This window comes from Microcaecilia unicolor, chromosome 7 (genome assembly GCF_901765095.1).
Source record: "Microcaecilia unicolor chromosome 7, aMicUni1.1, whole genome shotgun sequence".
NCBI lineage: Eukaryota > Metazoa > Chordata > Amphibia > Gymnophiona > Siphonopidae > Microcaecilia > Microcaecilia unicolor.
The window spans coordinates 217204320-217228692 of NC_044037.1; the positions used below are offsets into that span (position 1 = coordinate 217204320).

General features: G+C 42.0%; 1 protein-coding gene across 4 annotated transcripts in view; it reads left to right on the forward strand.

Moving 5' to 3' along the window:
* Positions 1-24373, forward strand: part of ZNF385B (zinc finger protein 385B) — a 451618-nt gene that overhangs the window by 339910 nt on the left and 87335 nt on the right. For 3 of the 4 annotated variants that reach the window (XM_030210445.1, XM_030210447.1, XM_030210448.1), the window contains exon 4: positions 22790-22943. In XM_030210445.1, the coding sequence (XP_030066305.1) occupies positions 22790-22943 (154 nt within the window). Of the gene's footprint in view, positions 1-22789; positions 22954-24373 lie in introns of all 4 variants that reach the window. The other variant, XM_030210446.1, reaches the window with a different exon arrangement.

Below are 24373 nucleotides of genomic sequence, written 5' to 3' on the forward strand. Positions count from 1 at the left end.
TAAATGTATGTTTTACAATCCGGCTTATTTTATTGTGTATTAATTGAGGACTTGTTTTGCAAAGCTGCGCTACCGATTCCTGGTTGGGAAATGAGAGGAAGCACAGCTTTGTAAAAGAAGCCCTGAATGTTTTAACTGGAGAATGGCTTTGAGTTACTGGATTAGTTTTTAAAGGCATTATTCATATGTGGAATTTCATTGTCTCTGCCCTGTCTGGGCACTGTTTACTTTTAAAGTACAATCAGTAGACCAGACATGTTCTTATTTTAGCCCTATTCACAGTATGTAAAGCAGACAGCTGAGGAGCCATATATTGGCTCCAACAGAACAACTGATAGCTTGAGATCTTTTTGATGTACTGTCAAAAGAATGGATCTTAGACAGTGTGGTCTACAATCACTTAGGGGCCCATTTACTAAAGGGTTGGCGCACGCCAATCCGGAAATATCACCAGGCTACCACTAGAACCCAGCAGTAGTTCCCACCCCCAACATGTACCAATTCTATTTTTGTAGCACTGGTGCTTAGCCGGTGGCAGGGCCGCCGAGAGACTGAACCGGACCCGGGGCAGGGCCACCGCCGCCCTCCCCCACAATCATTGCCGCTGCACCCCAGATCCCTGACGAAATACCTTGTTGGCTGGCAGGAAACCCGAGGCCCCGCCAACAGAAGACGTCTAGCGCTGCTCTTCTGCTGATTGCCTGCCCCTGCAGCTACTTTTTCTCTCAGGGCATTCTCGGTTTTAAAACTGAGCATGTGCCCTGAAAGGAAAAGCCGCCACTCATCTGGGCATAAGAGCAGCACTGGAGTTGCTCCTCTGGGTCCTCCCCAGATGCCAAGGGGGACCTGGCCGCGGCAGAGGAGTTTTCTCTCTCCTGCTCCTGTCGGGACACGATCACTCGGGTCCCAGCAGGAGTAGGAGAGGGAGAGCATGGCGCCGGGCCTCCTTGGAATTTTGCCCCTCCCCCTCTTGGCGGCTCTGCCCAATGGTAATCTGTTGCCCGGTTAGTGCGAGTGCCGTTACCGCCATCTCAGTGGGTGGTGGTAAGTGCTCCTTCCCAAAATGGCTGTGTGGCAAGTGGTTCATTTATCGCACGGTCATTTCTTTTCCCACAAAAGAGACAGCCTTTTAATCGCTGCGGCAAAAGGGAGCCTCAGCGCACATCAAAAACACATGCTGACTCTAGCGCAGGTCCCCTTTTACTGCAACTGGGTAAACGGACCCCTCATTTTGTTTTAGTTGTAAGGGTTTTTTAAAGTAATTTAATATACACACTAATTTCTTTTTTTTTTCACTTTAAGATATTTTTTATTTTACATAACTCCATAACAAGAGCACATCTCGCTCACATTTGCCCACACAGGGGCTCATAAGTACTTAACTACTACGCTACTACATCGAAAATCAACTTATCACTGTACCCATTACAACAAATAACAAGATCATCACAAAAACAACAACCACTGCTCATCTAAACCTTATACTCCTAAAATACACCACCCCCTCCCCTTCACTCCAACCATCACCAGCTCCTACTCGGCTTTAGAGCACCCCATGGTTCTTTGGGGCACTCTCGTTCCCCCTCACTCCCCCCTCCCCTCCCCTCCCCCAACCCTCCCCTCTCCTATAAAATCCCATTAACCTAAATACTTGTCAATCGCTGTTGTAAGTGAACCCATCTTCCCTTATGTCACCCTGTCCCCTCCCTGCGGTAGGCCGTCAATCTCTCCATTTGTATTAACTGACCCAATTTACATTTCCAGTCGCTCAGTGATGGAGGGTCTACCCTCTTCCAATACTGTGCTATGAGGCACTTAGCTGCTGCCAGCCCCCAGCGCAACCATTCGCGTTCCTCCCAAGATTCCCTCTCATTGTATAAACCCAACAGACACACCAAAGGACTGCACACCAGGGATGAACCAATTAACTTTACTTATGCTTTCATAACATCTTGCCAAAAAGGTATCACCCCGGGGCATGTCCACCATATATGCATAAATGAACCCCTTTGTGAACCACACCTCCAACACAGATCTGAAGCACCAGGGTACATCCTCTTCAATCTCTCCGGTGTGTAATACCATCGGGATAAAATTTTGTATGCCTTTTCCTGCACAAACACACATACCGGAGCTTTCCGCACCTCCCCACAAATAACTTCCCACTCCTGATCAGAAAAGCAGTAACTTAAATCCTCCTCCCAAGCCCCCTGAAAACCAAATGACCTAGGATCATGTCCCCTCAAAAATTTATATATCACTGATATTGGTCTGGGAACTTTACTCAACAAGAGCCACAGATTTTCTAAACTCTCCCTCTCCTGTGGATTCCTCCCCCCCCCCCCCCCCCCTCCAGCCCAATTTCCCCACAAAGTATTGAATCTGTATATAGGGAAATTTGTCTCCCCCTGATAAACTATACATGGAACACAGCTTTTCAAAACTCTTCACCCTCCCCCCTTGCAACACCGCCCAGAAATTCACAATGCCCGCTTGCTCCCACCGCACAAAACTCGCATTTTCTCTCCCTGCCCCAAACCTGGGCTCCCATCTTAATGGTGCCAGTGTTGACACCCCGTCAGACTGCCCCCATTTCCTCCTCACTCCTCCCCACACTTCCGTCAGATGCCTCACATATGGATTCTGTATCCCTGCCAAGATCGCTCCTACTGCTTCAGTAGTCCATAGATAAGAGCTCATCGGCCTGTGCGGGCTATATGATTGCTCCAACTGACTAGCAGGCTTAGTTATCCCCCTCTCCCAGGCCATAATCATCCTCAGTTGGGCTGCTATATAGTACCACTCCAGATTGGGTACTGCTCTACCCCCCCTCTCAGGTACACCCCATAGCACACGTCCAGCCAAACGTGGATGCCTCCCCCCCCCCCCATATAAATTGTGTCACCAGACCCTGCAATTGCTTGAATATGGAATGTTGCTACTATTTGGGATCCTGCCAGGTACTTGTGACCAGAATTGGCCATTGCTGGAAGCAGGATACTGGCTTAGTTGGACCATCAGTCTGCCCCAGTATGGCTATTCTTATTTTCTTTTGCTCTTAACTTGCACAAAATAAACTCTCTTATAATTCAAGCTAAATAGTATTTAATCAAATCAAACCACAAGATGGAGTACAATCAAAAAATTGAAAGGGAAAAAGCCTCAGTGCCCTACCTCCACCCTATATTTTTGCTTTAAAGGTGGCAGGATTTCAACAGGGTCAATGCTCTTCACAGTCATAAAAAACCCTTCCAAAAAAGATTGTTTAAACTCCACTTATTTATTTATTTATTTGTGGCATTTATACCCCGCTCTTTCCCGCTCAATAGCAGGTTCAGTGCGGCTTACAGAGTATGGTACATAGTATCATAGAGATAATACAAAGTATGGTACAAAGTATCATGGAGATAACACATTTATAAAGAGTGGGACAGTAGTGTGCGATGTGGGGAAGGATTGGAGTGTGGGCATTGTTTGTGGTGTGGGTTAGGTCCGAGACTTTGTAGGGTCGTCTGGGTATAAGTACATAAGTACATAAGTAGTGCCATACTGGGAAAGACCAAAGGTCCATCTAGCCCAGCATCCTGTCACCGACAGTGGCCAATCCAGGTCAAGGGCACCTGGCACGCTCCCCAAACGTAAAAACATTCCAGACAAGTTATACCTAAAAATGCGGAATTTTTCCAAGTCCATTTAATAGCGGTCTATGGACTTGTCCTTTAGGAATCTATCTAACCCCTTTTTAAACTCCGTCAAGCTAACCGCCCGTACCACGTTCTCCGGCAACGAATTCCAGAGTCTAATTACACGTTGGGTGAAGAAACATTTTCTCCGATTCGTTTTAAATTTACCACACTGTAGCTTCAACTCATGCCCTCTAGTCCTAGTATTTTTGGATAGCGTGAACAGTCGCTTCACATCCACCCGATCCATTCCACTCATTATTTTATACACTTCTATCATATCTCCCCTCAGCCGTCTCTTCTCCAAGCTAAAAAGCCCTAGCCTTCTCAGCCTCTCTTCATAGGAAAGTCGTCCCATCCCCACTATCATTTTCGTCGCCCTTCGCTGTACCTTTTCCAATTCTACTATATCTTTTTTGAGATACGGAGACCAGTACTGAACACAATACTCCAGGTGCGGTCGCACCATGGAGCGATACAACGGCATTATAACATCCGCACACCTGGACTCCATACCCTTCCTAATAACACCCAACATTCTATTCGCTTTCCTAGCCGCAGCAGCACACTGAGCAGAAGGTTTCAGCGTATCATCGACGACGACACCCAGATCCCTTTCTTGATCCGTAACTCCTAACGCGGAACCTTGCAAGACGTAGCTATAATTCGGGTTCCTCTTACCCACATGCATCACTTTGCACTTGTCAACATTGAACTTCATCTGCCACTTGCACGCCCAATCTCCCAGTCTCGCAAGGTCCTCCTGTAATCGTTCACATTCCTCCTGCGACTTGACGACCCTGAATAATTTTGTGTCATCGGCGAATTTAATTACCTCACTAGTTCTTCCCATCTCTAGGTCATTTATAAATACATTAAAAAGCAACGGACCCAGCACAGACCCCTGCGGGACCCCACTAACTACCCTCCTCCACTGAGAATACTGGCCAAGCAAACCTACTCTCTGCTTCCTATCTTTCAACCAGTTCTTAATCCATAATAATACCCTACCTCCGATTCCATGACTCTGCAATTTCTTCAGGAGTCTTTCGTGCGGCACTTTGTCAAACGCCTTCTGAAAATCCAGATATACAATATCAACCGGCTCCCCATTGTCCACATGTTTGCTTACCCCCTCAAAAAAAAATGCATTAGATTGGTGAGGCAAGACTTCCCTTCACTAAATCCGTATCTTCAACTTTAATGGAACTTTAATGGAACAAAAAAACATGACAAAGAGAGAGATCACAAAAGCAAAAACTTTTGAAAGGTGCTTATCCATTGCCAAATTTCAGTCACATCGACTGTGGCCAGAGTTTCGCTAAGAACACTGTATCAAGATGTGATGAACAGATTAGCAGCGTTAACGTGCACCAGTTTCACAGCTAGGGGCTGTGGACCTGGCAGGGAGGTGACCTCTGGAGGCTGCTCCTGAAGATGGCAGACTAGCCCACAAAAAAAAAAAAAAACAACAACAGGGTGCTCAGTGGCAGAACAGCCCTGAGGAGCATGCACAGGGCAGAGCAGAAGGACTTCAGAAGTGCAGTCTGCACCTGGAGCCTATCAGTGGCCCCTGAGAGAACAGTTGGTGCTCAGGGTTTGGTGATAGGCCCCTGGGATCACAACTAGCAGTAGAGGCCCAGTGGTGGCAAAGGCCCTTGGGAGCACAACCAGTGCTTGGTGCCCAGTGGAGGCAATAGGCCCCTGGGAGCACCAGGGAGCACAACTGGCCTGTGGCAGTGCGAGCGCATCTTTTGAGCATGTGCAGGTCCAGTTTTTGCCGTGTCCTGGAAAAAGGGCCTTTTTTAAGGGGCCAGAAAATAGACATGCAGCAAAATAAAAACCAGCGTGCATCCATTTTCAGCCTGAGACCTTACCGCCACCCATTGACAACCCAGTCCCTCACCATCTTATGTGTGAAAGGCCACAGGCTTTAAGCCCTTTTGGCCTTTCAAGAGGGAAATGAAATGTATGTTCCCTTCCTATCCTAGACCTGTTCTATGGTACTAGGCCTGTAATATGGCCCTGTTAGCCTTCAGTTTTCCTTGCCTTGCTGTTCTCAGTATATTTTTACTCTCTTCCTGCAGCTGCGTGTAACCTACATGGCTTTCTTAGGAAAATATAACCCTATATTATCTACATTTAAAAATCCAGGATCACAACTAAATGGGACTTATGGGATAGGAATTGATGTCCCAGGTACTGATCCTGTAGCACGGTTTCGTCTCTACGTAAAAACATCCAATACCAACCCTCCTAAGTTACGGTCTGAAGGCCCCTTTAATTCAAGTAATGATCCTATTAAAATATTTAATGTAACTACTTTAAAAGAGACAATCTTTTTAGTAACAGGCTATGGAAACACGAACAGTTGGTTAGATATACCACTCATTCTTTAAACCTTTCTGATTGTTATATATGTACCACCTCTCGACCTGAACCTCATGTTGTTCCCTTTCCACTTACATGGCATAATGACCCTAATGGCATGCTTTGTATTCTGTCACTTTTCAGCAATTCACCTATTATTAATACTATATTGATGCTATAGGAGTCCCAAGGGGGGTGCCAGATGAGTTTAAACCTAGAAACCAGATTGCTGCAGGATTTGAATCCTCGCGGTTTTGGTGGTCAACTATAAATAAAAATGTTGATTGGATTAATTATATATATTATAATCAACAACGTTTTGATGGACAATGCATTTGGAAAATAGAAACACTTTATTTTGTCTGGTTTAACCACTATCATTATTGTCATCGCTATTTTTTTGGGCTGTTGTATTATACCATGTGTACGTAGTTTAGTGCAACGCCTTATTGAAACTGCTTTAACTAAGAAAATGACTGCAGAACCTGCTTATGTATTGTATGAGCATTTAAAAGTTACAACTACTGATAGTGACGATATCTCTGTATAATCTAGCTAACAACTATTTAACCATTGCACACTCGTAGATAATTAAAGATGTTGTTCACATGTGTTTTAAACATTTTAAAATATTTAGTTTAGGTATTCTATAGCATTAATGTATTAGGAACATCCAGATATGTGCCTGACCATGTTAGTGGTTTCTGCCCACCTTGTTCATTCTGGCTCTGTATATTTAAATTTGTCCAGCTATACGGCATTTATGCAGGAAACTGAACTTGCCATATTGAGTGCTCATGAGGTAGTATTGCAATGACGGGTAAGTTAGGTTCCGATTCCCATCCTGCTTATGGGACTTGAGTGGCCTATCACCTAAGACTTCCTTCTACTGGGGCACTAATACTGTATCTTATTAACTAATATGGCAACTGGTACACTTTTACCAAACACAGACAACAAAAATTGGGTTTCTTTGCATAGCCAGAGGGTACAACACCCACTCCCCAATTTCAATGTGAAGCCCTTCCAGGAAGGCCTTTAAGGGGGGAGATGAAGAAATAGCAGCACAGTTATGGATCAAGGGATGTTGTTAAAGGTGAAGGCCGACCAAACTAGCAGACAAAGACTGTAGTTAGAATGGTATGTGCATAGGAGTTCAGGAAAAAGAACATGAGGTAATAGATAAAGTAGCAGGGAGATTTTGGCTGAAGAACATAAGAGAGAAAGATGACAAGCAAAAAGAATTAAGTAATGGCTTTTATGAAAAGGCTTTGTGTAGAAACAGCATATAAGCAGCAGCCTGATTAGTAAATGTTTGAGACACTCTCAGCCAATACTTTTGTATAAGCAGAACTGTACTCCTATGAGAAAATTTATTTTTAATTCTGTATACTCTATTGGTAAGTTAATAAATTGCTTTTCTCATATGTGGCCTGGTCTTTTATCATTCCAATCTTTTCCCGGGATATGTATGAATATTGGGATGGTGGTAAAAAGACCTAAATCTTAATTACACTTAGCGGTAAGGTCTCACATGCTACCCGGGGGGTAAGCATGCAGTGCGCATCCACTGCTGTTTACCGCCGGGTAAGCACCATGCGGTAGAAAATAGAAAATATTTTCTACCCCGTGTTTTCGGCACATATCAAATTCAGAATTATTGCCCGGGGCACACAGGAGCTGGGCGGTAATGCTGATTTGGTGTATGCTGTACTTTCGTAGCTCTTACGCGCCTTTGTAAAAGGGCCCTTCAATGAAGAAACGGAAAGATATATTTGGAGCTGCCACGTTGTTAAAGAGACTGACTGGCTCCAAGAGTACTGTGTAAAGGTTACTTATCAAATAACTAGCATCAAGAATGTTTAACAAGTTGCTTGCTAAAATACTTTTCATAAAGCAAATGTCTTACTGGTTTCATACAATATAAGTTGTGAATAATCAGTTCAGCCAGTCTTGTTCATAGATGCCCTTATCACTAACTGCAATGCACAGTCTTTTCAAAAGTATTTTACTGAATTTTACATTATGAAGTCATTTTAATTAGCAGCACATGATATGAAACATGTTTTTAAGAGACTGTTTGCATTGAATGTGGTTTGTGCTAAGCTGCTGCAAGCACTAGTAGTTTTTGTGACTGCATGTTTTGGATTTGGTATTTAGTAGTTCTAAGATATGTCTTTGATGAATTGATATATTGTTTTATAGTGCTGCTGAGCATGTTGCTTAGTTTTACTTGGAATTATGGGTTAGCAAACTGACATAAGCTTTGCTTATAATGGTTTTAAATAGCTTTCCTGTTATTGAGAGCACACCAGGAAGTGCTAGATAAAACCTTCCCATCATGCACGGTATCTGTTTGCTGTTTGTATTGACAGTTTGTGGCCTTGCTGCTGTGAGCATTGGTAAGTTCTGTTTGTCCTTTTAAAAAAGTAAATAAAGTTTTAAAATATAAAGTTATTTGAATTAGCAGAAGATGATATGAGGCACATTTTTTTTTAGAGGCTGTTGGTATTGAATATAGCCTATGTTGAAGTTGCTGCAGGTACTAGTAGTTTGTGTAACTCTTTATTTGGACTTCACATTTAGGACTAAATTTTATATATCACATCAAAAAAGTCAGCGTCTAAAAAGTATGCCTAAATGTAGGTATACTTTATAGAATACGCCTATTTGAGCACAGTTTATAGACTACACTGAGCGCCCATCTATCACGGGTAGTTATGCCAAATAAAACTTGGTGTAAATGCCAACACCTAAATTAGGCATGGACTGGGTGTATTCTATAACAACATGCATAGATTTTAGAAACAGAACCAACAATTTAAAATAACAGCACTTCTCAACAGGTAGCCAATGCAGAGATGAAAGAATAGGAACAATATGACAAGACACAGCAGAACTGAAAAATAAAAGATGAGCAGCTGCATTTTGCACTCATTTTAAGTCTTTTTAGACTTTTAGTAGGCAAACCCTCAAACAGGACATTGCAATAATCAATGTATGAAATATACTAGTTGAGCAAAATCAGAAGCAGAAAAATAAAAATGTATCTCTGTTGTTTGCCGTAAATGTATTTGTGGCATGGATGCACTTATCGCTAACTGCAATGCACAGTCCATGCCCATTCCTTACCCATAGCCTGCACATTTTCCAACCCATAACAGGCCAAGCAGTTGGTATATGAATTAGCACATGCCAGGAAGTAGAAAGCTGAGTTATGGGTGTATTCAAATCTAGCTTGTCTAGGACCTGGGAGCATGAGGCAGTGGGAATCTAGGGACCCAAGAGAGCGAGAAAGAGTGCATGACCTGAACATGTATACTCTGGAAGAAAGGAGAAACAGGGGTGATATGATACAGACGTTCAAATATTTGAAAAGTATTAATCCGCAAACGAACCTTTTCCGGAGATGCGAAGGAGGTAGAACGAGAGGACATGAAATGAGATTGAAGGGGGGCAGACTCAAGAAAAATGTCAGGAAGTATTTTTTCACGGAGAGAGTAGTGGATGCTTGGAATGCCCTCCCGCGGGAGGTGGTGGAAATGAAAACGGTAACAGAATTCAAGCACGCGTGGGATAAACATAAAGGAATCCTGTTCAGAAGGAATGGATCCTAAGGAGCTTAGCCAAGATTGGGTGGCAGATCCAGTGGCAGGAGGCGGGGATAGTGCTGGGCAGAGTTACATGGTCTGTGCCCTGAACAGGACAGGTACAAATCAAGGTAAAGTATACACAAAAAGTAGCACATATGAGTTTATCTTGTTGGGCAGACTGGATGGACCATGCAGATCTTTTTCTGCTGTCATCTACTATGAAATGGACAGCAAAGAAAGATAGGATGGAATAAGACATAATAATAGGATTTATGAATAAGACATAATAAAAATAACAAAAGTGCTTCTATAGGAAGTGATAGATACCACACAAAACGGATTACACCAGCCATGAATGCAGGAGTAAATATAGGGTCCTTTTACTAAGCTGCAGTAAAACTTGACCTTAGCACCCCCTTAAGCAGGTTTTTCCCCCTACACTAAGACCATTTTCATCATAGCCATAAAAATGCCTTTTTTCTATTTTCTCCATTAATGGCGGTGGACTAATATTGCCATTAGCATGCGGCCATTTTTTAAATATTACCATTGAAGCACCTATTTTCTAGATAGTAAGGGCTGCTGCGGTATCCACTTGCTAACCAGTTAGCGTGTAATAATGTTGATGCACTAAGTAGTAAGCGCAGGAACACTCATGTCCACCCCTGACATGCCCCCTCAAATAAAAAAAATCAAAAAACTATTTAGCATGTGATTAGCATAAGGACATTCAAAAGTAAGCGCGTATCACTTCCCATGATAGTCCATTTTTTGCTGTGTTAGGCATACATTAGCGCCCATCACAGCTTAATAAAAGGACTCCTATATTAGGTCTAAGGGCCCCTTTTACCAAGCTGCGGGAAAAGGGACCCTGTGGTAGCATCAGCATGTGCATTTCCCGTGCGCTGAGGCCACTTTTACCACAGTGGGTAAAAAGCCCAAAAAAGGAAAGTGCTGTGCAGTAAGTAAACACTTGCTGCATGGCCATTTCCAGGGAGAGCCTTTACCACCACCTATTTAGGTGACGGTAAGAGCTCCCATGCTAACCTGTCATTAACAAGTAACCCGCCGGCAGTAAAAAAAGAAAATTTCCGGTCGTGCCAGCTCCCACATTACGTCAGTGGTAGTGCCAGGTTGGCGCACAACAAAGCAGCGTTTGCTCTACCATCGCTTTGTAAAAGAGCTCCGATCTGACAAAGAAGGGCAACCTTCGAAAGCTAATCAAGAAATGTATTAAGTTATGTCCAATAAAAAAGGTATCATCTTATTTTCTTTTCCATGTTTTATTTTGTTTGATTTCTATTGATAACCTAAAAGGGCTCCAAAATGAGGTAAATAAAAGGTGTGCATGCATTTGGGTGAATAGGTTTGCACAGGTCACTTCCTATATGCCTTTAATATCTTTTCTTTTTCAGTTCATTCTGAATACCTTTTGGTGCCAAATATATCTTGTGAATAATCTCATTTTGGGGCCTATTTCTCAAGCTGCTCTAAGCAGTTAATATGGGAATTACCACTCACTGACAGCTTGACCGAAGGATCCTTTCACTAAAGTGCATTTGATTTTGCAGGTATTGCAGCTTAACACAGAAAATTAATGTGTAGTAGCTGCAAATCTAGGGGCCCTTTTACTATGCTGTGATATAAAGGGCCCTGCCCTAGCAGTGGGGGCCATTTATGCTGCACGCTGAGCTGTAGCGTAACAAGGTTGAGGGCATGGGGCAGTGAAGAGTGGACTGCCACCAGCAGTGGCACGTATTTTAAATACTACTACTACTACTACTAGTTATCATTTCTATAGCGCTACAAGGCTTACGCAGCACTGTACACCATACACAAAAAGACAGTCCCTGCTCAGAGAGCTTACAATCTAGATAAGACAGGTAAACAGACAGAACAATAAGGGTAAGGGAATAAAGAGGTGAGGATAAAAGGACAGGGCAAGTGAGTAGTGGTTAGGAGTCAAAAGCACTGGTAAAGAGGTGGGCTTTAAGTTTGGACTTGAAAACGCCAAAGACGGGGCTAGACGTACAGGCTCGGGTAGTCTATTCCAGGCAAGAGGTGCAGCAAGATAAAAGGAACGGATTCTGGAATTAGCAGTAGAGGAGAAGGGGAGAAATAAGAGAGATTTATCCACAACAGATCGCGTGAAAAATAGGTGCTGGCGGAAGTCCATTTGGGGGAGCGGCCGTTCCTCTGGTGACCCACCTAGCTATGCCTCTGGTGCTGAGGATCTTTTTAGTGCAGCAGGTAAAAGGCCAAAAAAAAAAAAAGACATGACCATGCAGTAAGATTGCGGTGGAGAGCACTTACCACCACCCATTGAGGTGGTGGTAAGGGCTCCCGCGCTAACCCAGTGATAACCAGGTAGCACATGGCACGGCCCGATTACTGCCTGGTAAAACCTGTGTGGAAATATTTTTTTAATATTTCTGCTGGAACTGGAAGTGTTTCACGCTGGGGGTGGAACTACCACCGGGGCCTGCGTTGGGCTGGCTATAGCTCCAGATTGGCGCGCGGTAAGCCTGCGGTGGGCTGAACACCTTAGTAAAAGGGCCCCCTAATGCAGCAATTATTGGAAGCAGATCATGTGTTAACAGTTGCAGTAGCACATGGTAATTAGGTTGCAGTTAGCGTGGAGGCACTTAGTACCTCCTATTTAGAAGGTGGTAAGTGTGGTCCTGTGCTAACTTCACGTTAATTGATTAGCATGCAGTAAGTACAGAACATTAATTGCTGTACACTCTCCACACCCATCCCTAATCCATGCCCCATCTAGTTGCACCCCAACACAAAATTCCCTTACTACCAGTGGCGTAGCAACAGGTGGGCCAGGGCCCACCCAACAGTAGCACATGTATAGTGGTAGCTGGTGGGGATCCCAAGCTCTGCCGGCTGAAGTTTTCCCCCTGATGGTAACAAAACGCTACTCTCCACGATACCGGCATCTGCGCATGCTCAGTTTTCAGCGCATGCTTGCTGCAGACCACTAAGTTGGATAGAAGCATTTTTCTGCCAGCTGAGAAATTTTTTGGGTGGTGGTGGGGGGGGGGGGGGGGGGGGGAGAGAGAACACTTGGTGCCCAACCACTTCTTGCCTAGGCCCACCCAAAATCTGGCTACGCCCCTGCTTACTACGTGATTTAGCATGTGGTAAGCTTAACAATGCCACAAAAGTGGTTAGTGTATTTGTGCATTAGCTGTTACCAGATGCTAAACCACATGGTAACAGCCTAATGCACTTAGGGCCCTTTTACAAAGGCGTGGTAGGCTCTACATGGATGTAGAGTGTGCCAAAACGAGACTACCGCCAGGCTAGCATGCCCCCCTGGCAGTAATTTCAGATTTCGCACACACCCATACTGCTGGAACAAATTACTGTTTTACTTCCTAACACGCATGGCATTTCCAACGTTAATAGGCAGTTGGCGCATGCCAATAAGTCACCGCATGTGTTGCTCGTGAGCCCTTACCACTGGATCAATGGGTGGCATTAAGGGCTCAGGCTGTAAATAGGTGCTTGCTGGTTTCAGTTTTACCACAGGCCTGGCCCATTGAAGGAAAGGCCTTTTTCTCAGATGCGATAAAAACTGTCCCAACACGTGCCAAAAACACGTACCCACACTACCACAGGCCACTTTTTGCTGCGGCTTAGTAAAAGGACCCCTTAGGGCCTCTTTTACAAAGCTGTGGTAGGGCTACCACGGTAATGGTGCACTGCAAATTGGCCCTACCGCCAGGCTACTGCAGGAGCCCAGCAGTATTTCCAGGATGTGCCATGTGCCATTTCCAGTACTTGGAAAATTTATTTTTTTTAGAGCTAGGGGCTTACTGCCAGGTTGGTGCAGGAGCCCTGCCGCCTCCTAAATAGGAGATGGTAAAGGCTCCCACAGGAAATGGCCCCGTGACAAGTGTTTAACATACCACATAGCCATTTATATCTCCCGTCTTCAAAATTTATCAAATTCAAGACAATTTTCCAGTTCTCATTTGTTTTTATGGGAATAAATTCTGGAATGAGCTTCTGGGTATCTTTAGATCTTTCAGTAGTCTCTGCCTATTTAGAAAAACCTTCAAAACATGGCTATTTGAGACACTTTTGAAGTAAGTTTAATTTTGGATTCTCTATTATAATTTATTTGATCTTTGTTTCTTTTCTTGATTGTTACTTCCCAGGTATGCCTGGTTCTTTTTGATGCAATCGCATAGAACCGGCAAGATGGTTGCAGTGTAAAAGTATTTAGTTTCCTTTTTTGAAAGAAAAAAAGCCTTTTACCTACTGCAGTAAAAGCGGGCCTTGGCGCGCAGCAAATCCACAGGCTGATGCCACTTTAGGGCCCCTTTTACCACCGCTTGGTTTAAGGACCCCTTAGTTAAAGGTTCCCACAGTGCACTAGTTCACATTTTAACATCCTAATGCAGAATGGGGTGAGGGAGGGTAGAGAATGGAGAGCAAATTACTGTTAATGTGGCAAATAATGGGACACAGTTAATGCCATCTGAATAAGTGTATACAATTAAGGGAAGATCATAGGAATTAATACAAAAAGGATTTGCAGTTACTACATATTAATTGTGGCAATCAACAAACGGTAACAGCAAAACCTGTAGTAAATACACTCTTTATAATTGTAGCACCTCAGCAAAAATAAAGTAAAATAAAATTTAAAAAATATCTTCCACTATTAGCTTCCCAAACATGAAAATTAATTTGAGTGAACTGAGTTGTAAATTAGTAATTTCATTTTTTTACATGTGGTGGATTTGTATTTTATATGAAAAAGTCTACTTGATTTGGAAATATTATCAAAAATAGATATAAATCTAAATTTAAAGTTGTACACGTAACCTACAGTGATGCTTTGTGTTATGTTTACAAAATATTTTTTTTACAAGGTTGATTTTCTTTGGATTGTCTGTTTCCAACAGGTCTCATGTACAATAAATGAGGAGTGAATGCAGTGAATCAAATACAGTAGTAGGTTATTACTGATATTGCAGTCCTTCACTTTGTCAATATCAGCAGAAAGACTTACTAGAAATCTAATGTCTTTGTAAGCCTTTCTCTTGAGTATACCTTTGTCTGTTGCGGTTATGTCATAGGGCCTGTTTGTTGTCTGGCCTGTAGAAGAATTTAATCTTTCAATACAGCATGCATTGAGCATAGTGTGAAATACAAGACTCACCTGTTGTTCTGTAATATAATATAGCCACAGCTTTATATAATCTTTGCTTTGTGTTTAATGGCATTAACAATACAAAGATTCTAAAGAGCCGTGGTATACATTTGTCATGATATGGTGCAAACCATGTACACTGTATACACACTTTAAAGAATGGTTCATAGAATAAACTTAAAATGTTGCTTCTTATCTGCAGACCTATTAAATAAAATACTCATAGTATGCATAGTAAAAAATACTGTTTTTACAGTTCTCTGTTGTTTTCTAGGCATGCTTTACAGGAAGTGCTAGAGAGCAATTTATGTCAACACTGGTAGTGTCTTTTTTCAGTTTACCTAACTTGCAGTTGCCAAGAAAATACCACATGTAGATTCTATAACATCAAAAACAAAAAATAAAAATAGGCACACGTTTGACTGTATTTTATACTAAACATTACTGCTTCCGAACCTATATAAGTGTCTATTTTACTGATGCTGTGGAGATCTACATGTAAATAGACTGGCAACAGAAAGCAAAAAGCACACAGATGAAAATTGACAAGGATATGCACACACAAACACATATTCACACCATTTCTGACTCACACATCAAAATATAACCCCACCCCCACCCACACACACAACCTGCGATTCACACATATACACAATGAGATAATTTCTGTCACCAAATACCACAAACACCCACAGTACAGAAAAACAAATGCAAGCAATCTCTGAAGCGCACAAAACCTGTTTGTACACACCCATAAATCGGCCTTCTCCTACAAAGAACAAACTAGAGCTCTTTCTTCTGTTGTCATGTGTATGTATATATAGAGAGAGAGACACACACACACATTTGAACCCCCCCCCCCCCCAATCTCTCTCTCTCTCTCTCTCTCTCTCTCTCTCTCTCTCACACACACACACATGCAAAACAAAGTCTCACTCTTGCCTCCACATACCCATTCTTTCATAGTATACGTGGCCTCCCCATGTCTCTCACATACAAACATTTTTGGAAATGTGTGCTTATTATGAAGTACTTCTTTGGAAATGTTTTGTGTTGTCTGTGGAGTACACTTTTTAATCATAGAGGAAAAACTTTACCACAGTTTTACTGTTTTTTAGGATCACCAGTGGAGCTATAAATACAGGCTGGTGTTTAAACAGTGCCACTCAGCTGATCATTTTAACTTGAATGTCATAGAGATTTCGATAGTGCAAGCAACGTTCATAAGGGTTGTTGCAAATACAGTCCTGTGTGTTTCCTTGTCTATCCTGTCTACATACTTTATGGCTAAGCTAAACACGGCCCCCCCCCCCCCCAGATTCTATAAAGGTCACCCAAATTTGGGCACAGATCTCAGATCTGCATGCAAACTAATTAATTAATGTTGCATTAATAATCAATTATTGACATGAATTGACACTAATTAGGACTTACAGACAGATCTGCCTATACTGCACACCTAAATTGTCTTAATCGCAACCCAAAGGGGGTGTGGCCAGAGGAGGGGCATGGGCCAGTCAAGGGAATTTCCCAAAATTGAGGTACAGCCTTCTAGAATAGGGTCATTTATGCACCTGACTGTCCTTAGTTGCAGCGTATTGGGCGCTGGAATCCGCACTAAGTGCTGTTTTGTAAAGGTTGCTTAAAGCTAAGCAGCTTTTATTAAATTGGCGCTTAGTGTGGCTATTAACAGCGCCAACCTTTGGGCGCCATTTACTGAATCTGGCCCAGTATGCCTAATAATACCAATTCAGATGACCACCCAGGAAGTGCTTCACTTGCCGCATGGCCATTTCTTTAAAAAAAAAAAAAACAGCCTTTTACCAAGCTGCAGTAAAAGGGGGCCTGCACTGGTGCTAGCGTGTGTTTTTGATGCACTCTGAGGCCCCCTTTTACTGCAGCAAGTAAAAGGCTGTTTTGGGGTTTTTTTTTTTTAAAGAAATGGCCATGCGGCAAGTGAAGCACTTCCTGAGTGGCCATCTCATGGGGAGCAGTAAGGCTCCCACGCTAACCCGGCAGTAACCAGGCAGTGTGTGACACTGTCAGGTAAACACTGGCGCTACAAAAATCAAAATATATTTGTAGCGCTGGAAATGGCGCACTCTGCGGTAGCCCGGTACTTCCAGTTTAGCGAGCATTGAGCATACCACCGCTTAGCAAAAGACCCCCCCCCCCCCTTAGTGTGTTAACATCAATCTACTGTTGCATGCATACAGCAAATATCTATTGTACACAGCTATTTTTTAAATATATTTTGAACACTGAGATGCCATTTCAGTATCATTATGAGAAGCATGCTTTTTCTAAATGCTTTTTTGTTGTTGTTGCTTTGATTAAATGCTAAATATTAACTTGAAGAGTTAATATGTATCCTTCAATAGAGGCACCACTTCCAAACAAATGTTTGAAAGATATCATAAAATATGGCCTGCATTGGACAAATGGTTAATCTTTTCAAATAGCAAATGGTTGGTAAATAAAAATATAGTTTATATACATTTAACAAGATGAATAAAGATTTATTTAAATACTTGTTCGACTTACAATTAGATATTAGTCCACTTGCATTGAATGGACGATATATTAATTACTGAGAGCTCTAGGAAAAGTGACTGAATATCAGACTCAAAGGAGGTAATTCTATAACACAGCATTTATGTGCAATTTTTCACAAGCAGTGAACCTAGTCTGTAAGCACACTTAAGCCCATAAATGTAGACACGTTATACTTTTACCAAGTCTATGGCTGGCATAAATGCACGTGCCTATATTTGGCATTTACACATGTAACTTACAGTATTCTGTAAGCAGCTCATGTAAATGTTATCCCTCCCCATGTGTGCCCCCTAACAACTATGCACTAAGGAGCTTATTTTTTAAGTATACAGACGTCTCAAAGAGGGGCATTTTCGAAAGGGACGTCCAAGTTGTGATTTGGATGTCCTTGCAAAATAACGAAATCCACAAGATGGTCGTCCATCTTTCATTTTGAAAATACCGTCAGGGATGTCCAAATCCTTAGATTTGGACCTCCCTAGACATGGACGTTTCTGACTTTCGGCGATTTTCAAAACCAAAGACGTCCATGTTAAAAACGTCCTAATGCAAGCCATTTGTAGTGCACTGGTCCCCCTAACATGCCAGTACACCAACCGGGCACCCTAGGGGGCACTGCAGTGGACTTCATAAATTGCTCCCAGGTACATAGCTCCCATACCTTGTGTGCAGAGCCCCCCAAACCCACTACCCACAACTGTACACCACTACCATAGCCCTTACGGGTGAAGGGAGGCACCTAGATGTGGGTACAGTGGGTTTCTGGTGGGTTTTGGAGAGCTCGCTGTTTCCTCCACAAATGTAACAGGTAGGGGAGGTATGGGCCTGGGTCTGCCTGTCTGAAGTGCACTGCAATACCCACTACAACTGCTCCAGGGACCTGCATATGCTGTCATGGACCTGAGTATGATGTCTGAGGCTGGCATAGAGGCTGGCATGACATATTTTTAAAGATATGTTTTGAGGGTGGGAAGGAGTTAGTGACCACTGGGGGTCATCCCCAATAATGGGAAATCATCCTCGATTCTCTCCGGTGGTCATCTGGTCATTTTGGGCACCTTTTTGTGCCTTAGTCATAATAAAAACACGTCCAGGTGACAACGTCCAAGTGTTCGTCAGGGACTTCCTTGGTTTTTTGGATTATGGGTCAAGGACGTCCAAGTGCTAGGCATGCCCAAGTCCCACTTTCACTATGCCTCCGACACGCCCCCTTGAACTTTGGCTGTTCCTGTGAAGGAGTGCAGTTGGAGACGTCCTAAATCGGGTTTCAATTATGCTGATTTGGACGTCCCTGGTAGAAAGACGTCCATCTTCCAATTTATGTCGAAAGGTGGACATCTTTCTCTTTCGAAAATGAGCTCAAAAATGCCCAAATGGACGTCCATGTTCTTGAAACGTCCAAATCCCAATTTCGCAAACAGGAAGAAACGTCCAAGCCTAAAAAGGACATCCTAAGTTAGACCTGTTTCAGTCATGTCCAGGGTACAAAAGAGTGCTCTGACTGAGCAGCTGATCACTGGAGGGATGACTCCTCCTTAATCTTCCAGTGGTTGCTGTCCCTTCCCTCTCCCCTGAAAGTGAAATTGAAAGGGGATGCCTGGCTCTCTGACAGCTTCAGGTATTGTGGGCATTCTTAGCAAAACCAGAAGTAAGTCTGAGGAGTAGCCTAGTGGTTGGAACAGTTATTTTAAACCAAGGGATCCAAGTTTAAATCTTAATTTTAACTCTTTTTTTTTTAAACTGTGAGCCATCTAGAAACAGAAAAATAGATACTGTACCTAAATATATAAGACACGTGCAAGCCTGAAGGCTATTAACGTGGTGTACAATCAGCTATATTCTGTATTTTACTGTTCCTGCTTTCTTGCCATTCTAGTTTGTAAAATGGCAGTTCATGCTGGACATCCTCAGCACACAGACATCGATCTCACGTATTTTCAAACTGGAAATCCTGACATATTTGTTTTTGGAAAATGCACGTGAGATGTACATCTGTTTCGGACATTATGAGCTGGACATCTCTATTTTGACTTGGACGTCCTGTCAAAAATGCCCCTCAGCCATTTTAGCACATAATTACAGAACAGTGGTTAGGTAGGCTACTGCCATTTACATTTAGCTGTGTGAATGGTAGTGTTCTATAAATTTAAGTACACAAATGGCACTTAAATTCAGGTGACCTATTTTAGAATGAGGGGGGAAATTACTGTGCTCTGAAATTTGCTTAGTTTTGTTCTTATAGAAATGGGCCAAAAAATCTCTTTCCCATTAATCCAGATATTCACCCACAGGTGGGATTTATTGGATACCAATCACAGATCTTGCTAATTTGAACCAGAAAATCAGAAAGTAATGACAAAAATCCAAGCCCTTGTTATTTTCCCTTCATTACCTAGATTTGTATAATCACAACATGATGCAATTTAACACCATATATGAGTGAATTATAATCTTGATTTTTCAGCTCATTGTCAATATAGTACACCAAATCAGTGGTTCTCAATCCAGTCTTCAGGGCAAGCCACCAGTCATAGGCGGTCGGTGGCCCAACTGTTTGGGGAGGCAAAAAGGGGTGGGGTTAGGGGTGGGGCCAGGGGTGGAGCTTAAATCTATAATTGTCTGATAACATGCAGAAAAAATAAATAAATAAAAATAAAAGTCACAATTAATACCTTTTATTAAATTTAGATATTAGATATGTATCATATGTCAAAGAATAAAGTGGTTACTCAAAGCATATTCTAACCACAATCGCTCAACTGCAAAACACTATGCACAACTTTGTGCAAAAACACACTCAGAACCTTACTGTACCATAAATATTACACTGGGCAGATCTAATACACCAATATACCACCCATACGGAAAATGCAGACGGTCAACAATATGAAACAAAGGATCATATCATCACAATTCTCATGTAGAGCCACAAAACACCCTAATTCATGTTTAATGTGGGATAAAATGCTATAAATAAGTAAATAAATATAAACTTTTAATGTTGAGCACCTGATTCTCAAAGTGGACATATTCCAAACACTATAATGAAAATAAAATGATCTTTTCTACCTTTGTTGTCTGGTGACTTTTTCTGATCATGCTGGCCCAGTATCCATTCTGCTGCTATCTGTCCTCAGTGCAGGTCAGGAAGTCATCCTCCTTAAATATCTCCCTGGCAACCCAGGACACCTCCAGCCAACCCCCCCCCCCCCCCCTGCTTTCCCAGCAGTAAGGTAAACAAACCATAAACCAATTTCTACAACTGCTAGAGGGCTTTCACTGCAGCTCCTGCTGTGAGGATGGAGGTAAATCAACAATTTAATCCCCTCAGAGCAGCTGGACTCCACAGCTGATCCATTCTGCTGCAGCAGGGGGGAGGCTTAGCCTCTCCAAGCCTCTTATACCGGGCGCCTATGCCACCAGTCATGTTTTCAAGATACATATACTGAATATACATGAGATAAATACATTGGAGGCAGTACATAGAAACCTGTCTCATGCATATTTGTCATGGAGTATGCTTCCAGGAGTGGTTTGAGAATTGTTGCATTAGGTAACCAGATGACCATGAAAATCTGTTGATTTTTCTTCAGTTCTGCTTTTTTTTTTTTTACTATCCCAGCACAATTTGACATTTATAGTTTTTGTGTGTTTATAATTTTGTGCATATGGATGTGGTTCTCAGCCTAGTCATCGGAACATATCCAGCCAGTCAGCTTTCAGTGTATCTATAATGAATATGCATGATAGATTTGTATACAATGGAGGCAAAGCAATGAAAATATGCATACTCATTGTGGATACACTGAAAATCAGATTGGCAGGAGTGGGTGTGATGGGGGCAGAATTTGGGCATTCCAAAAACTTGGACATTTTTCTGCAATAGTGGAACAAAGCAAAAGCGGCCAGGGCTAAAAGTTGGACATTTTGTCTACCTCCAATGATATGAAAGAAACAGTATATAATAGCCTCTATGACAGCTTCAGATGTAATGGTCAGACCTATTAGATCAGCAACAGGTCTCTGGAGTAGCCTTGTGGTCAGTGCAGTGCACTATAGAGAAGGGGATCCATGCCCATATCCCAGTCTAACTGTTACACTTGTGGTGGTAAGTGTGAGCACTCCAAAACCCACCAAAAACCTACTGTACCTACATATAGGTGACACTTGCAAGCATAAGAGCTATTGTAGTGGTGTATGGTTGGGTACAGTAGGTTTTTGGTGGGTTTTGGATGGATCACCATATAATATGGAGGAGTGGAAGAGTAGCCTAATGGTTAGAGCACCAGTCATGACATCCAGAGGTGGCCAGTTTAAATCCCACTCTTGCTCCTTGTGATCTTGGTCAAGTCACTTAACCCTCCATTGCCTCAGGTACAAAACAAAATTAGATTATGAGCTCTCCAGGGGCAGAGAAATACCCAGTGTAGCTGAATGTAACTCACCTTGAGCAACTAAAGAAAAAGTGTGAGCCAAATCCATATATAAGGGGATAACAGTGAGATGTATACCTGGGACTTTTTATGTGAAGTCTACTACAGTGCCTCCTAGGGTGCTTTGCTGGGATGTGTCTGTGGCCTGTCTGCTAAGAATGCTGCCCCCCCCCCCCAAAAAAAAATATCTCAATGGCTTGTTTTCTTTTTTTCATTTTTCACTTGGATGTTTTTTTAATGATCCTAAAAGATAGATACACTGAGCACAAAAATGTCTAACAAATGGCCATTTTCAAAACAAAAGTTAGATGTTTTTCTGGTTTAAAACTGGCCATGTCCGCTTCTGGTTTTTTGGATGTTTTCACAAAATGTCCAAAATTGGATATAGACATCATATCAAAAATTCCCCTCTTTACATTAAAAGGTTGATCAATACTATTTCTTCCATATTTTTGCTTTCAATTGTTCTAGACAGTTTCAAGAAAAATGGTTTGTTTTACACCTCACTTCCTGGACTTATAAGTAAAACACATAATCTCATCCATGTCTCTTCTGCAATAGGCATTAGTGTAATTAGTGTCAAGTGTCAAATATAATATGAGAGTAGTACTAGAAAGAGAGGAAGTGAGTGCTGCAAACTCATTCCTGCCAATATGTCCATGAACAAATAATGAGAATATATAACATATTCTAAAAAGATGTTTAATACAAAAAAGTATATACTGTAGGTTTTTAAATGAGTGGTCTCAAAATGGCACTATATTAAATTAGGTAATGTTTCTTTTACAGTACAAACTAAGGTGTATTAGTCTAGCTATAAAACAGATGAAAAGCAAATAAATAATAAAATATAATTAGGCTTTGTCAGTGCAGGAGTTCTGGTGCCTATTATTGAAAGTATCATTATTTCTTCTGCATTTTCATCCACTGTATTGTTCAAAAGTACGAAATTTGAGCCTGATTTGTTCTCCTTTGTAGAGCCAAGCCGAGGCACACTACAAAGGCAGTAAGCATGCCAAGAAGCTCAAAGCACTAGAGGCAACGAAAAGTAAACAAAAAAGTGTCTCTTCCAAGGACAGCGCAAAGGTTATTACAAGTCCTGCCATTCCCGTCACAGTCAACAACAAATCAGGTCAACACTCGCTTTTCTTTTCTTGAGTCTGATTGCACTTGAGTTGTCCATGACTGCTGTTTGAATGTTAATATGTGTTTTGTTTTCAGGAGAGCTTTGTCTTGCTACCAAATATGGAGAAAATATTTTAGCATACCTAGTACGATATGTTGTACACAGTAAGCTCTAATGTAAAAAAAAAATGTTCTCAAGATAATACTAACCTACCTTCATATAACCAATAGGATATACAGTTTTGTAGGTTTCTACTACAATATACTTTGGGGCCCAGTTATTAAAGTATAGTTTATACCAAGTGGCCCATAGGTATAAAATAGGACACCCAGCATTTACCATACACTAAGGTCCATTAACGTGCACTAAGCTTTAGTAAAAGGGACCCTTCATTTTTAAAGAGTTGTATATTTCAGGCATCAATTCAGTAAATACAGGTTTCAGTACATCAGCTTCCAAACTCTTTACCTAAAATAAAAAAGGGAATAGTTAAATAAACACACCTACAAAACTTTTTGCATTAGAAGTAACAGTTATGTTCTTTTTAATTTAAAGTATGTCATTCTTGCGAGCAAAATGCAAACTTTTATGGGTGGTAATTAATTCATCATCCAAAAAACAAAGCTGCTTTCATGGCGGGGGGAAGAGGGATTGGTGGTTGAGAGGCTAGGATGGGGGAGGGCAGACTTATACGGGGTCTGTGCCGGAGCCGGTGATGGGAGGCGGGACTGGTGGTTGGGAGGCGGGAAATACTGCTGCACAGACTTATACGGTCTGTGCCCTGAAAAAGACAGGTACAAATCAAGGTAAGGTATACACATATGAGTTTATCGTGGGCAGACTAGATGGACCGTGCAGGTCTTTTTCTGCCGTCATCTACTATGTTACTATGTTACTATGTAACAAGTGTTCTTGTTAGAGAACAGGATTAATCAGGCATACAAGAGGGAGACATTATCAGATGGTGCCAGAATGGAACAGCTCTCTTGGAGCTCAGAATTAGTGTAAAGTGTCAATCATGTGTAGCCATTCCCACATACAAAAGTCTCCTTCATACCTTCAGTTAGTTCCATAACTCAAGAAGGAGTACAGCTCTCAGGGAGGTGGAATGGATTGTGTGCCTGATTATTCCTGCCATCTACTCAGAACACCTGTTAGGGGTAAGCAACTTTGCTTTCTTTGTCTCTGTGATAAACACATAGGCATAGAATCCACAGCACACAGCAGTACATATGCACCACCAACTTATCAAAGAGTGTCTCTGAATTTTTGTATTTCAGCTAGATGGCAATAGCAAATTTGTTGGTGCTCCATCAACTTAAGCAACTAGTCAATGTCCTAAACAAGCAGGATTGAATCTGGCACACAGGTGTGAATCCCAAACTCAGGTTGCTCCTTGCAGTTAACCTGCTTTATAAGGAGCAACCTGGTCAGAC